The sequence below is a fragment of the Rhinoderma darwinii genome, chromosome 3 (genome assembly GCF_050947455.1).
Source record: "Rhinoderma darwinii isolate aRhiDar2 chromosome 3, aRhiDar2.hap1, whole genome shotgun sequence".
Taxonomy (NCBI): domain Eukaryota; kingdom Metazoa; phylum Chordata; class Amphibia; order Anura; family Rhinodermatidae; genus Rhinoderma; species Rhinoderma darwinii.
The window spans coordinates 193584676-193598994 of NC_134689.1; the positions used below are offsets into that span (position 1 = coordinate 193584676).

The 14319-nt window shown below is 42.6% G+C and overlaps 1 protein-coding gene across 3 annotated transcripts in view; it reads left to right on the forward strand.

Moving 5' to 3' along the window:
* LOC142749324 (transcriptional regulator QRICH1-like) overlaps positions 1-14319 on the forward strand; it is a 49569-nt gene that overhangs the window by 17173 nt on the left and 18077 nt on the right. For 2 of the 3 annotated variants that reach the window (XM_075857202.1, XM_075857200.1), the window contains exons 2-3: positions 10164-10280; positions 11640-12670. In XM_075857202.1, the coding sequence (XP_075713317.1) occupies positions 11663-12670 (1008 nt within the window). In that variant the 5' untranslated portion in view covers positions 10164-10280; positions 11640-11662. The remainder of the gene's footprint in view (positions 1-10163; positions 10281-11639; positions 12671-14319) is intronic. The other variant, XM_075857201.1, reaches the window with a different exon arrangement.

The following is a 14319-nucleotide window of genomic DNA, read 5'->3' on the forward strand; positions in this document are numbered from 1 at the left end:
TGAACAGAGCCTTAAGCTCTGTTAAATCTGTATTTTCTTCTGTTGGTAACGGAAGCCATGATGCATTGCCAGATCTGACTCATGACCGTTACTAGACGGACCCCATTGACTTACAATAGCGATTGGTGGGTTACGCCATGGTGTCAGTATTTATTTTTTTCTCCCCTGTCAAATGGATGGAGTCTGCGGCGGGCGCTGTGGCAGCATCTGCGGCGGGCGCTGTGGCAGCATCTGCGGCGGACACTGGCATTATCTAGGGGTGTGTTGCATTATCTACAGAGGGCACTGTGGCATTATCTAGGGGTGTGTTGCATTATCGACCGAGGGCACTGTGGCATTATCTAGGGGTGTGTTGCATTATCGACCGAGGGCACTGCGGCAGCATCGACCAAGGGCACTGCGGCACTGTCTCTAAAAAGGGGCTGCCCAATCTTGACGTGTGGCTGCCAAACTGACCTTCCTAGGTCAGAGCTATGTACCCCCATGTGAGTGAATTTGGATAAAAAATGTCATATTGAGGCTCCTTTCTTAAATATGCCCCATAACCATGCAAATAAATGTGTATTATATCTATTCTCTTTTCAAAACTCCACGACATAGAAAGAATAACGATTACTGAGTGCACATAAAGGAAATCAATATATACAATTCTGTGAATATGTTTCTTGTGTCATAGCACATGCTGGCTAGGCAGAACTACTGCTCAATAGCAAGTCCACCACAACTCCTCATTGATTATCTTTATTGTCCACTAATGTGTCTCTGGTTTGGAGATTGGATGCATTTGCCTAGGAGAATGCTGACTTTAGTCATATTCAGATGATTCCTTACTTAAGTAAACTTACTTCGGAAATGAATTTCTGAATATTTATTGTGTAGTGGAACCAACTGTGTATCCAGTAACGACTTTCATTTCTCACATTTGGTATTCTTGCCCGGCATGCGATTCAATTAATAGCTTTATTAAGGTTTCTTAGTTCACATTTTAGAAAGTATAGTTTGTAATTGGATTGAGAATTGGCTCAAGAACTGTATCCAGAGTTGTGGTCAATGATTCCTACTCTGAATGGTCCCCGGTTATAAGTGGTGTACCCCAGGGTTCATGCTGGGACCGCTATTATTCAACTTCTGTATTAATGATATAGGGGATGGGATTAACAGCATGGTTTCTATTTTTGCAGATGACACCAAGCTATGTAGTCTATGGAAGATGTTAGTAAATTGCAAGCTGATTTGGACACACTAGGTGTTTTGGCGTCCACCTGGCAAATGAGGTTTAATGTAGATAAATGTAGTTCTGCATCTTGTAGATCATAGACTAAATAACAGCATGCAATGTCAATCAGCTGCTTCAAAGGCCAGCAAGATATTGTCGTGTATTAAAAGAGGCATGGACTCTCGGGACAGGGATGTAATATTACCACTCTACAAAGCATTAGTGAGGCCTCATCTAGACTATGCAGTTCAGTTCTGGGCTCCAGTTCATAGAAAGGATGCCCTGGAGTTGGAAAAAATACAAAGAAGATCAACTAAATTAATAAGGGGCATGGAGCATCTAAGTTATGAGGAAAGATTAAAAGAATTAAACTTATTTAGCCTTGAAAAGAGACTTGATTAACTTTATATAAATATATGAATGGCTCATACAAGAAATATAGTGAAGTCCTGTTCCATGTAAAACCCTCTCAAAAATCAAGGGGGCACTCCGTCTGGAGAAAAAAAGGGTTCAATCTGCAGAGAAGTCTTCTTTAGGCTGAATTCACACGGGGCGGATACACTACGTAATAGCACGCAGCGCATCCGCCCAGTGCGCCGCAGGGAATTCCGGGTGAAAAAGCGCACCAAACTGTAGTGCAGTTTTTCGGCCGGAATGTCCGCTGCGAAAAATTGTAGCACTTAGCTGGCAAGCTAGCAGACCGGCCTCCTGGGATGACGTCTCATCCCAGGAGACCACTGCAGCCTGTTGTTGGCTGCAGCGGCGGTCACATGGGATGAAGCATCATCCCAGGAGGCCGGCCCGCTGACGTCATCCAGGCCGGGCACCTAGGATGACGTTTCATCCAGTGATCTACAGCCTGTGAGTGGAAGCGCATGGGAAGAGTCATCCCAGGAGGATGAAACACTTAGATAAGTTTTTAATTTATTTTTATTTTTTTCTGAGTTCCGTTTTTTGAACAACTATTTGATGCAGGATTTACATCCCTGTTGAATTAAATGGGGAAATCCCGCAACATATAAGCAGTGTTTACGTAAAGACAATTGACATGCTGCAGAATGAATTTCCATACTGCTGGTCAATTTCTGAGCGGTACTTCCGCTCCGTATTTACGCAGCGTGTTAGAGAGATTTGTTTTACCTCGTCCACTTTGCTGCTACTGTGTTTGCTGCGGATTTTCCGCAACTAATTATGTTGCGGAAAATCCGCAGTATTTACGCAATGTGTGAACTGGCCGTAACTTTCAGAACTGGGAATCTGGAATAGCCTACCGCAGGAGCTGGTCTCAGTAGATGGCTTAGATAATTTCCTAGAACGAAAAAATACCAGTTCATATGTGAATGTGTAAAATTTTTGTTTCATCCCTTCCTTTTTTCCTTGCTGAACTTGATGGACATGTGTCTTTTTTTTTTTTTTTCAACCGTACTAACTATGTAACATTAACGGCACTGCTTTTATTAGGAAACACCATAGTTTAGATCAAATTTCCAACTTGGTGATGCAACTTTGACTTTTGAGAAACATCTGTTTTATGGTCGAAGCCTGGCACTGCTTGATTCCTAAAGCTTTTTAGCTTTTGCTGCATTTTTGAGTGCTGGTGTTTTCTACTATTTTGCAACTGTTTGTGATCTGATCCAAAAATAAGTTTTTCCATTAAAGACACTTGGGGAAATTTATAAAGAATTCTGCCACAAATTGCACCAAAAAGTTGCATACATGGAAACGGGGCCCCATGTAGATTTCGCCACTGTACCTGCTACTAGGAGCTGAATCCCCAGCCAGAGATTGCCGACACTTTGGCCGGGGCTTCAGCTCCTAGAGGGAGCTACTGTGGTGCGATCTGCAAGGGGGGGGGTGCTACGATCTACAGGAGGTGGGTGTGATGCGATAGGCAAGGGAGGTGTTATCTACAGCGGGGTGGTATCGCTATATACAAGAAGTCCCTGCTTCCTCGCGGAACTGCTGTTCCATACTGTATCAGTTTGTTCAGAGCAGCAGTTCCTTGGGGAAGCAGGGGCGGACCAGGAAGTCACGAGATGGCGGGCGGAGCTTCCTCCAGCAGCACAGCATGACGGCGCCACTAAAGAATCCTTGAGGGCGAATTAATCAAATTAATTTGATGGATCGCCCAGCCCTAGTGTCAAATATTGGTCTAAGGTGTGCCAGCCATGAAATAGCATGAGGTCTCCTGCACAAGAGATGGAAATTCCGCAGCATCTCCATCAAGAATTTTGGTGCTGAAATTCCACAGCGTTTACGCAACATAATTTGACATACTGTGGGTTCTTAGGGTATGTTCACACGGCCAAATTTCAGACGTATACGAGGCGTATTATGCCTCGTTTTACGTCTGAAAATAGGGCTATAATACGTCGGCAAACATCTGCCCATTCATTTGAATGGGTTTGCCGACGTACTGTGCAGACGACCTGTTATTTACGCGTCGTCGTTTGACAGCTGTCAAACGACGATGCGTAAAAATACAGCCTCATCAAAAGAAGTGCAGGACACTTCTTTGGACGTTTTTGGAGCTGTTTTCTCATAGACTCCAATGAAAACAGCTCCAAAAACGGACGTAAAAAACGCCGCGAAAACGGCTCAAACGTCGCGAAAAATGCGAGTTGGTAAAAAAACGTCTGAAAAGCAGGGTCTGTTTTCCCTTGAAAACAGCTCTGGATTTTCAGACGTTTTTGTTGACTACGTGTGAACATACCCTTAATCTGCAGTAACGCAGGTAAATTTCCACACATTTTCTGCATCTTTAAAGGGAATGTGTCGCTAGATTTTTTTTTATTTTTTTTTAGTTAAACAATTATTATTTAAATGATTACACGTTGTGTTAATTTTTTCACAAGTCAGGAAATATTATAAATTAGATTCTAATTATAACATTTCCATGTGCTGGTCACTAGAGGGAGCAGTTCCCAAAATTGCAGCATGGTCAATGTGGTAAAGCAACCTCATTGATTTATGCTGCAAATTTGGGGTAGACACACTCGCTCTAGTGCCCTCACCCAATCCCCCCTCCCTTATTCTAGCTAGTGCCAGGAGAAGGAGGGGTTTGAATCTTCAAACCTCCTACACTGTGTGCCGCCATTTTCTGAGCGACTGCACAGTGTAGGAGGATTAGATACAGTTCTAAGCAGACAGTATAACACGAACATTCACGAATATAATACACACATCACATACACAAACATAACTTACCTGCTCCTGCCGCCTCCACTCCTATGACTTGCGCCTTCGCTTCCTTGAACATATCGCCGGAAGTCGTCATCTTACTGTCCGGCAGCGGCTTCTGGTCCACATGAAATGGCGCCGGATTTCGCTCTAACGAGCTTCGTTTTGGTCTGTGTGTGTACGCTGCAGAGAATGGAACGGCTCCCGTTTGCATTCTCTATGCGGATGTATGTGCCGTATTCCATCTCTGTATGTGTCGTTAATCGACACATACCGAGATGAAAAAAAAAATGGCAGCCCCCATAGAGAAGTAAAAGTAAGAAAAGAGTATAAAGTAGAACACCAATAAATAAAATTTATTTTAATATCATACTAAAAGCAATATTATAAAAAAAATAATAATTTCATGACACCTTCCCTTTAAGTCTCATCTACTTTGCTACTGTTAGGGTATGTTCACACGCAGTGTTTTCAGGCGTAATGCGAGCGTTTTACGCCGCGAATTACGCCTGAAAAAACGCCCCTAATACGCCTACAAACATCTGCCCATTGCTTTCAATGGGAATTACAATGTTCTGTTCCCACGAGCCTTTATTTTATGCGTCGCTGTCAAAATACGGAGCGTAAAATGATGGCTCGTCAAAAGAAGTGCAAGACATCGTACATCGTAAAACCCATTCAAATGAATTGGCAGATGTTTGCCGGCGCTTTGGAGCCGTATTTTCGGACCTAATTCGAGGTTAAAATGCCCGAATTACGTCCGTAAATAGGGTGTGTGAACCCAGCCTAATAGACATTGCCTCCAGCCAGGACACGTTGTCTATTCACACTCTCGACACTTCGGTAACGTTTTTATGGGACTTACCCGCACAGCGTGATCTCACGAGATCACGCTGTGCTGTGATTAAGTCCCACGCAGACTTTACCAATTTGTCGGGGTCGTGAATAGACATTGCGTCCTGGCTGGAGGCAATGTCTATTAACTCTCAAGAGACTTCCGTAAACTTAATATGGGTGTATGTGACCGCAGAGATCATGCTGTGCTGACTGCAAATGGACATGAATGGAGAGAAGTGTACGATGCTGATTGGTCAGCGTCATACACATCTCTTTACAACGTCCACTTAGTCAAAAGTTAAAAAACATCCAGTTGGGCATTAAGAAACTAATTATTAAAAAAAACAAAAACGTTATGATCTACATTACAGCGCCGATCAGATTATGTAGGAGATATGACACTTATAATCTGGTGACAGAGCCTCTTTTTTTTTTTTTCTTATTCAAAAATTTTTATTGAGTTTTAGAACACAAAATTACAAAACATATGGGAGAGAAGGCCTCCACCCATAACTAAAAGAACAAACAAGGTCAGTGGACCAAAGCAAAAACATACAGAAAAAAAAAGGGGAAAAATCAATAATGTGCCTCACATCTTGACATGAAACAGAATTGTCAGTGTACAACAGTAGCATGAATAATCATAAAGGCATAACATCAGGAGGTACAGTGAGATCACTTAACTCAAACAGAGAAGGAGAGGCACATAGCCCTAGTCAGGGGGAAAGAAAGTACAGAAAAAGGCCCCAAGAGAGGGAAGGATAGGAGGGAGGGGAGAGGACAGGAGGGATCCTGGACTCCAGTTCCGGCGTATTATGAGTAAAAAATCAGCAGCGAGCAAGAGCCGTAATGTATTTCACAGGGGCATAGGCCGACTCAGGTTACAACCGTGAGGTAGGAAGGCGAAGAAAGAAACACTATCCAAGGAGACCATGTAGACGTGTATTTTACCACAGCTGCCGGGGAGTGAGCCACCAAGTGTTCCATTCGCTGTATCAAGGCAACTTCCCGAAACCACTCATCTAATGTTGGGGGCATTGCCGTTTTCCACCTGCGCGGGATCACTGACTTTGCCGCCTGAAGTAGATGTCTAGTTAGGGAGCTTTTATAAATGTGTAATGGCATCGGGAACATGAATAAAAGAGCTGCCTCCGGAGAGTTGGGGACAGAGACTCCAGTAACCTCCAATATCAATTTAAGTACCGCATCCCAAAAACTCCTCAACAAGGGGCAACTCCACCACACATGAGACATGGAACCTCCCACAGCACCACAGCGCCAACAATTATCAGGCACAGACGGATACCATTTATGAAGCGCAGCCGGGACCCGATACCATCTAGAGACAATTTTATAACTAGTTTCCTGGGCCCTAATGGCTATAGAGGCTTTTTGTGAGAGGGAGAAACACCTCTTCCATTGTGCGTCAGTAAATGTAGTATGTAATTCTCTCTCCCAGGCCCCGCAGAAGGAGGGGAGTTGTTGGGAACGCTGCGAAAGGAGTAATTTATATATTGTGGATATGGTATGTGTAGGGGGCTGGGAGGAGACACATAGGCGCTCAAAGTCCGTCAACGACCTGTGAAGATGTGCGCGTCGGTTTACCGCTCCATAAAAATGTTTTAACTGGGCATATTCATATATATGGCGAGTGAGGGGCACGGCATCGGGGCAGATGGAGGTTAGAGGGAGAAGAGAGGAAGCGGAGAGGACCTGGGCAAAATACATGGGGCCGGTGGACGGCCTGCCTAGGAAGGAGCGACCAGCCCTGCCAGCAGGAAAGGCCGGATTATCTGTGATAGGAGTTAAAGGACCCAGGGGGTCTACAAGCGTACTTCCAGGCCCTAAGGACCTCAACGCCATGAGAGTATGGTAAACAACAAAGGAGGCTTGAGTCGGTCTATTCCCGGGCAGGATCCACGGCAGGGATGATAGGGTACTGGGACATAGTTGTTGAGCTATACGGACCCATAGTTTTGATTCACGGTTATGAAAAAAATCTAAAACCCGTGCGTGATTTGATGCCAGATAGTAGAGCCGACAATCCGGCAGACCAACCCCACCCGTACCCCTGGAACGAGTCAGAAGAGCCCGGCTCAGACGTGACAGAGCCTCTTTAAGCGTTATACACTACTCTGTACAACGCCCGGTTGGTAAAAAGTAAAAACACGCCCAGTTGTCTATTAAGAAACTAATTAGCATAAATCTAAAATTGCTTATAACTTGCTCAAAAATGACTTTTCAAAATAAAAACCACTTATCTACATTACAGCGCCAATCAGATTATGTAGGAGATTGTCACCAGATTATAAGTGCCCTGAGCCTCTTTAAGCAGCGTGTGGATGAGATTTGTTTTTATCTCATCCACTTTGCTGCTACTGTATTTGCAGCGGATTTTCCGCAACGAATTCCGTTGCGGGAAATCTGCAGTATTTATGCAGCATGTGAACTGACACTTATACTGTCTATACAGTATTAATATTTCTACCCTACTGTATTTTTGTTCAGAATTTGTTCATTTGTAATTCTCCAAGAAAATGCATGTTTGTTCAACTTTAGTCCTGACCAGTTCTTTAACCCGTTAGTGACCGCCAATACGCCTTTTAACGGCCTTTATTCTGATGAATATGCCTTTTCACGGCACTGCATCAGGATAAAGTAAACAGAGTGTCAAATCTCCCTGCTCTCAGCTGCTAGAGGCAGCTGAGGGCTAGGGGCGTCCCTGCTCTGCCGGGTAAGATCGATATTAGTATCGATCTCACCCGTTTAACCCTTCAGATGCGGTGCGCAATAGCGTGCACCGCATCTGAGTGGTTTTGGAGAGAGGGAGGGAGCTCCCTCTCATCCCACCGACACCCGGTGATACGATCGCAGAGTGTCTGTGTCTCCAATGGCAGCCGGGGGCCTAATAAAGGCCCCCAGGTCTGCCTGGAGCGAATGCCTGCTAGATCATGCCGGAGGCATGACCTAGCAGATGCCTGTCCGTTTTATACTGCAATACGAAAGTATTGCAGTGTATTACAATAGCGATCGGAGAATTGCATATTAAAGTCCCCTAATGGGACTAGTAAAAAAAAAAAGTTTAATAAAGTTAATTAAAAAAAAATTTGAAAAACCCAGCTTTTCCCCTTACAAAATGCTTTACTATTAAAAAAACAAAATAAAGTAAAAAAGTTACACATATTTGATTATCTCCGCGTCCGTAATGACCCCGACTATAAATGTATTACATTATTTAACCCGCACGGTGAACACCGTAAAAAATGTAATAAAAAACTATGGAAAAATTGCTGTTTTCTGTGAATCCTGACTTAAAAAAAAATGTGATAAAAAGTGATCAAAAAGTCGCATCTACTCCAAAATGGTACCAATAAAAACTACAAGTCGTCCCGCAAAAAAAAGCCCTCATACAACCGCATCGGCAAAAAAATAAAAACGTTATGGCTCTTCAAATATGGAGACACAAAAACAAATAATTTTGAAAAAAAAGCGTTTTTACTGTACAAATTTGGTATCGTTGCAATCGTAACAACCCGCTGAATAAAGTTATGGCGAAATGTCAGGTTTTTTTTCTATTCCCCCCCCCCCCCCCCAAAAAAATGTAATAAAAGTTAATCAATAAATATGTCCCCCAAAATGGTGCTATTAAAAAATACAACTTGTCCCGCAAAAAACAAGACCTTATACGGCTATGTCGACGCAAAAATAAAAAGGCTATAGCTCTTGCAATGCGACGATGGAAAAACATAAAAAATGGCTTGGTCATTAAGGTTTAAACTAGGCTGGTCTTTAAGGGGTTAAAGGCTATGTAAACCTTTTGGGGGGGCATTTTTTTTTAATGTACATCTTTATTAATAAAAAAACATTAGTAATTGACTTTTATTAAAAACTAGCTTTTAAACCCGGGCGTTGCTCGGGAGGTTGACTTACGGTATAGATGGCGTCCGTCAGAGTGCCATGCGCATACGTCAAACACCGGCGCCATGTTGCATGATGCGGGACTCAGCGCATGCCCAGTGCAGCACGAGAACACCACCCCGCCCGTGCGCACGTGCCAGGGCCGCGCATGCCCAATGTGACAGCCAGGGGCGGGACCGAGCACCACACCTCCCGTACCCAGTGTGCATGCGCCGAGGCCGACACCAGGAGCAACACGGCGCGGCTCCCCCTTGGCACATCCTGTTAGTATGATCCATTTTAAACCAATGATAAATCGGGCTTCAAACAAACTTTCGAAAATAGATATAAGATTGTGTTTACTTTTCGAGATGCAGCTTCTATGCTTTCACTATACATAGATGCCTCTCTGCACTAACAGACAAATCCGTCAGTGAACTGCTGTCATCGCTTACTGTATCCCTCTGATGCGTTCTATAACCCTATTACCAATCATATCTAAGTTGATCAACCCCTTTGCAAAATCGCTTCAGACAAGTGTATAGCTCTGAAACCCTAGAATGTATCATTTAAAAACAAAATCGCTAGTAAATGTCTAGACTCGAGAGATTTATGAAGAGATTTTAAAGCTATTCAATGCATTCCTATCGGCAGTGTTATCACAGCAATTTTTTTTGCAGTGAGATAAATAGCGGTAGCCTAAAGCAATGCCTATGGACCAGGATTTATCACAGCGATTACTTTATTTTGTTGTAATGAAATAGATCATGCATTTTTATGGGCAGCGATTTATCACTCACTACAAAAAAAAAAAAGCCTAGTTCTAGCCACGTTCTAATACTTCAAATTAACCATACATCTTTTAACTCTTATGTTAATAAAACAAAAATGTTAATAATCTGATATCCGTCTTATCCTCCGTTTTTTTGGGATATAAATCATGCATTTTGAATCTATATTACTTTTATTTATTTATTGCTATTCAGTTTAAAATAGTTCAATTCCTTCTACCTTTTTCTTCCTATTACATTAGAATCAGGCTTGAAGCAGCAAATTACAATTAGCCCATGATCTGCTAACCGTTACTACTTTCCTTGACAGTGGTGGACATGAGGACAGCTGCCTTCGTTATTACAAATGTCACAATAAGGTATGGAAATCTTTTTGCTTTTTCTGTTGTGCTTGATAGTACACGAGGGATTATATATACAGTTTTGCCCTATTCAATCATGCCAAATTATATTTGCACGAGAAATTTTCCCTATAAGGCTGAGTCCACATGGGGCGGATACGCAGCGTGAAGTTACACTGTGCATCCGCCCCGGTGGCCGCAGGGAATTCCAGCGAAAAAACTCACCAAACTGTGGTGCATTTTTTCGCCCGGAATGTCCGCTGCGGAAAACTGCAACATTTGGCTTCGTTGCTAGGAGGCAGGCCTTCTGGGACAGGCCTGCTAGCAGGCCGGCCTGGGATTGGCTGCAGCGGTGGTCACATGGGATAAAATGTCATCCCAGGAGGCTGGCCCTCCGACATCATCCAGGCCAGCCTCGTGGGATGATGTTTCATCTTATGTGACCACCGCTACAGCCTGTGATTGGTTGCAGCTGTCACATGGGATGAATAGCCATCCCAGTGGGCTGGCCTGGAGGAAGAAACAGACTTTCTGGGTAAGTAGAAGATTTTTATTTTTTCTGAGTTGCGTTTTTTTTTGCGGTGGAATTGATGCGATTCTGCCACAACAAAAGCAACAACTACTGAAAGAAGTAGCGTTTATGCAAAAACAATTTACATGCTGCGGAGTAAAATTTCTGTACCACATGTCAATTTCTGAGCGTTTTTTCCGCTGATCATAGCGTGTGGATGAGATTTGTTCTATCTCATCCACTTTGCTGCTACTGTATTATGCTGCAGATTTTCCACAAAGAATTTAGTTGCTGAAAATCTGCAGTATTTACGCAACGTGTGACCTGACCCTAACAGTAATATGTTATGTTGATATTAAATTGATGTGGAAGGCTTCATCCAGAAGAGTGTTGTGTATTTTTACGGGGAACTAAAAAAAAAAGTAGTAAATAATTGAAGCGCCCAAGTGCACGGGTTGTATTTTAATGATTTAGGACCCATGCTTGTTACTTTCCGGGCATCATTTGGATGTCATGGCAACTGTACCACCCAGAGTGCAGTAGCATTGCTCCACATCCATTGTCCGATCGGATGGTAGATCACAACTGGAGGTACCAGAGCATGTACAAATGTAATTTATTCTGATTGTTTCATATTTTTTTTTAATGACTGGGCCACCTTCTTTGCGTATGGGGCTCCTGTTTTGGAATTCGAATGGCAGACCAAGTTGTCAATGTTATGAATTTTTTCCAGCCAAATTCCATGATTTGTAAAATAGTGCTAGCTTTAGACTGAACATGGAATTTATTAATCTTTTAACGTTACAGCCTCCTAATTATTTGTGCGCAGCTCTTCATAATGACTTGTATTCTTGCTATTTGTTAAGTTCGTTTTGCAGTTACCGGAAGGATGAGCCATTCTTTGGAAAACTCCATTCCGTATGAAGACTACCTGAGAATGAAAGCCCAGACGATTCCTCCACATCGTATGAAAGATTTCTTAGATTCGCTCAACGGCAAGGGAGCAGAGGAAATGCAACAGTTTGTTCATTCCCCAATTTCTGTATATCAACAAAGAAATCATTACTTTTATATGGACAACTCTGATGTGGCTGGTTCTTTGCTGGAGCTAGCTAGGCCCATAGCATCTCCTCTGCAGCATTCTAATGTTAGTCCTGGTATCCCCCTTGATCAGCATCATATCCCTGTGCATCATGTCCAATTGCGACAGGGCCACAATATTGATGTTCAATCCGGCCAATCAAATAAGACTCTCCAACAGCAGGTTGATGGGCAATCTGTTTCTGATGGCCAAAGTTCTAGCATTGTCGGGACATCTGTTTCTCAAGATCGAAGAGCTTGTTCTTCAGGATTATCTCAACCAGTTAAAAAAAGAAAATTTGACTTGCCTATTGAGGACAGCTACACTATTAACCACACATCATTGCAAAACGCTCCCGCTACAGTTGTAGCACTGCCTTTGCAAGGTCAGCAACAGGCTTACATTCCTCTTCGTCAGGAGCTCCTCACTGTGGATAGTAGTCAGTTGTATGGACTTGTGCCCGCCAGTACTTCACCATCCGGACAATTGCCTAATGTAGAATCTTGGGCAATATTCTCTGCCCATGCTACCTGTCCCGAATCTCAGACTTTAATAAACACTTCTGTACCTCAGGACAGTTGTGGAATAGTTCAAATGGGGGAGATTCCAATGCACACTAGTAGTGTTAAACTAGAAGAGAGCAAAGAGAGCTTTGATATGAAAAAGAACATCTCGGATAAAACAATGCATGCTGCTGGTACATCTGGGTTTCCCATGCCATTGTTAAACATGAATGGGAACATTCAAATACCCTTATCCTTACAAACAAGTGGTCGTGTATACCAGTCTCCAAAATATTGGGATCAACAAGTACAGGTAGATAATTTTGTAAGTCTGTATATGCATTGTAGGTAACCTTTCTAAAATATCTGATGTTTGAGTAATTAGAATATGGTGTAAATAAAAATCTGAGTATTAAAGGGGTCGTCTACTTCTAGACAATCCCTTTTTGTTAACAGCTTCCTGCTGCGATTAGCTGAATTCAGTGGGGGAACCCTTCAAATGTTCAATTCCTCTGTAGCACCACCACAGGGAAAATTAAGCATTACACGGTAGCCATTTTAGGGTGTGGGCTGTTTGTGTAATGCAAGGACCTGCTGGATCCACCAGAGACACTTTTCACAGCTACTCTGCTCTGGCTGATAGATCAATCTCCCAAATAAAGGACTCCCATCCATTAACTTTAAATGCCCTTATAGAGTATGTGACAATTTAGTTGTTTTTTTTTTTAACCAGACAACCCCTTCTGCCAATTCGATTTAATAATCTTTAGCTCTTCCTTTTGAATCTCTTTTCTGTAAATACTAACCTGGTTAAACGGCAGTATGCTAAAATATTAATGGCATCTCTATATGTAATCTTCTGCAGAGGAAAAAGCACTTTTTACATATGTTTTTGGCGTTTATTTAGTGCATTTTGTATATGCATTTTTGAAGCCCTATAGAAAAGCCTATGGGGAAAAAGGCGAGAAACGCCACACCCTAAGCTTTTTGAAGAAAAAAAAGTCATTGAACTTGAACGCTACAAAAACGCCACAAACCAAAATGCTATGTATGTAGACTTTTCCATAATTCACTATAGACTTTAAGGAGGATCTGTCACCAGATTTACAAAGATTTTAGACCTAATGAAGTTGATATACTTACTTCGAAAATTCCCCTTCCTGAGTCCAGCACTTCTAAAATGCTCATATTAATATCAGGCGGGAAAAAGGGTTGTGAAAGTGACTGATCTTTTGGTAAATAATTCGAAATGTTGCATTCATGAGAAGAAAAGAACTGAAACGTAAGCAAAATTTATATTTTTATTTTATTAGAATGGGTCTATATATTAAAGCAAATCCCCCCCCCCCTTTAACGCTTACCTCTGGTTATAAATTGCTTTGCATAAATCAATAGTGCAAGTAAATCTAAGAATTTTTGTAGTAATTTTTATTAGAGAAAAATGCCTTGCTCCACTTATCAGTCTCCTCTTCTCCCCCCTCCTCCCCCCCCCCCCCCACACGCTGTCTTCTTAACTGTTTACTCACTCTGAATTCACTCATAAAATCCATATTCAGTGAGGCAGAGAGGATGGGGTTTCTAAGCTCCACTGAGAAGATATGAGGTTACAGCTACCAATACAAGTCTATGGAGAGGGGAGGGGGAGCAGGCGATGCTACAGCCCTGATCCTATTCAGGTGAATAGTACCAGAGCTGCAGTAATCCAGCATGGCCGCTTTACGGTGGTCGGAGCGCCTTCTACTGGAACAAACCCCTGCATAGCTTCCGGCACCCGGAGGCAGCTAGAACAGCTTATCGGTGTAGGGTCCAGATGTCGGACTCCCATGATCAAATACTGATGACCTATCCTGGATAGGTCATTAGTATAAAAAATAGTCCCCAAACTGGACAACACTTTTAAGAAAACAAGAGGGGCGGGGAGGTGGAGTGGCATTTTACCCATATAAGATATATTACAAAGTT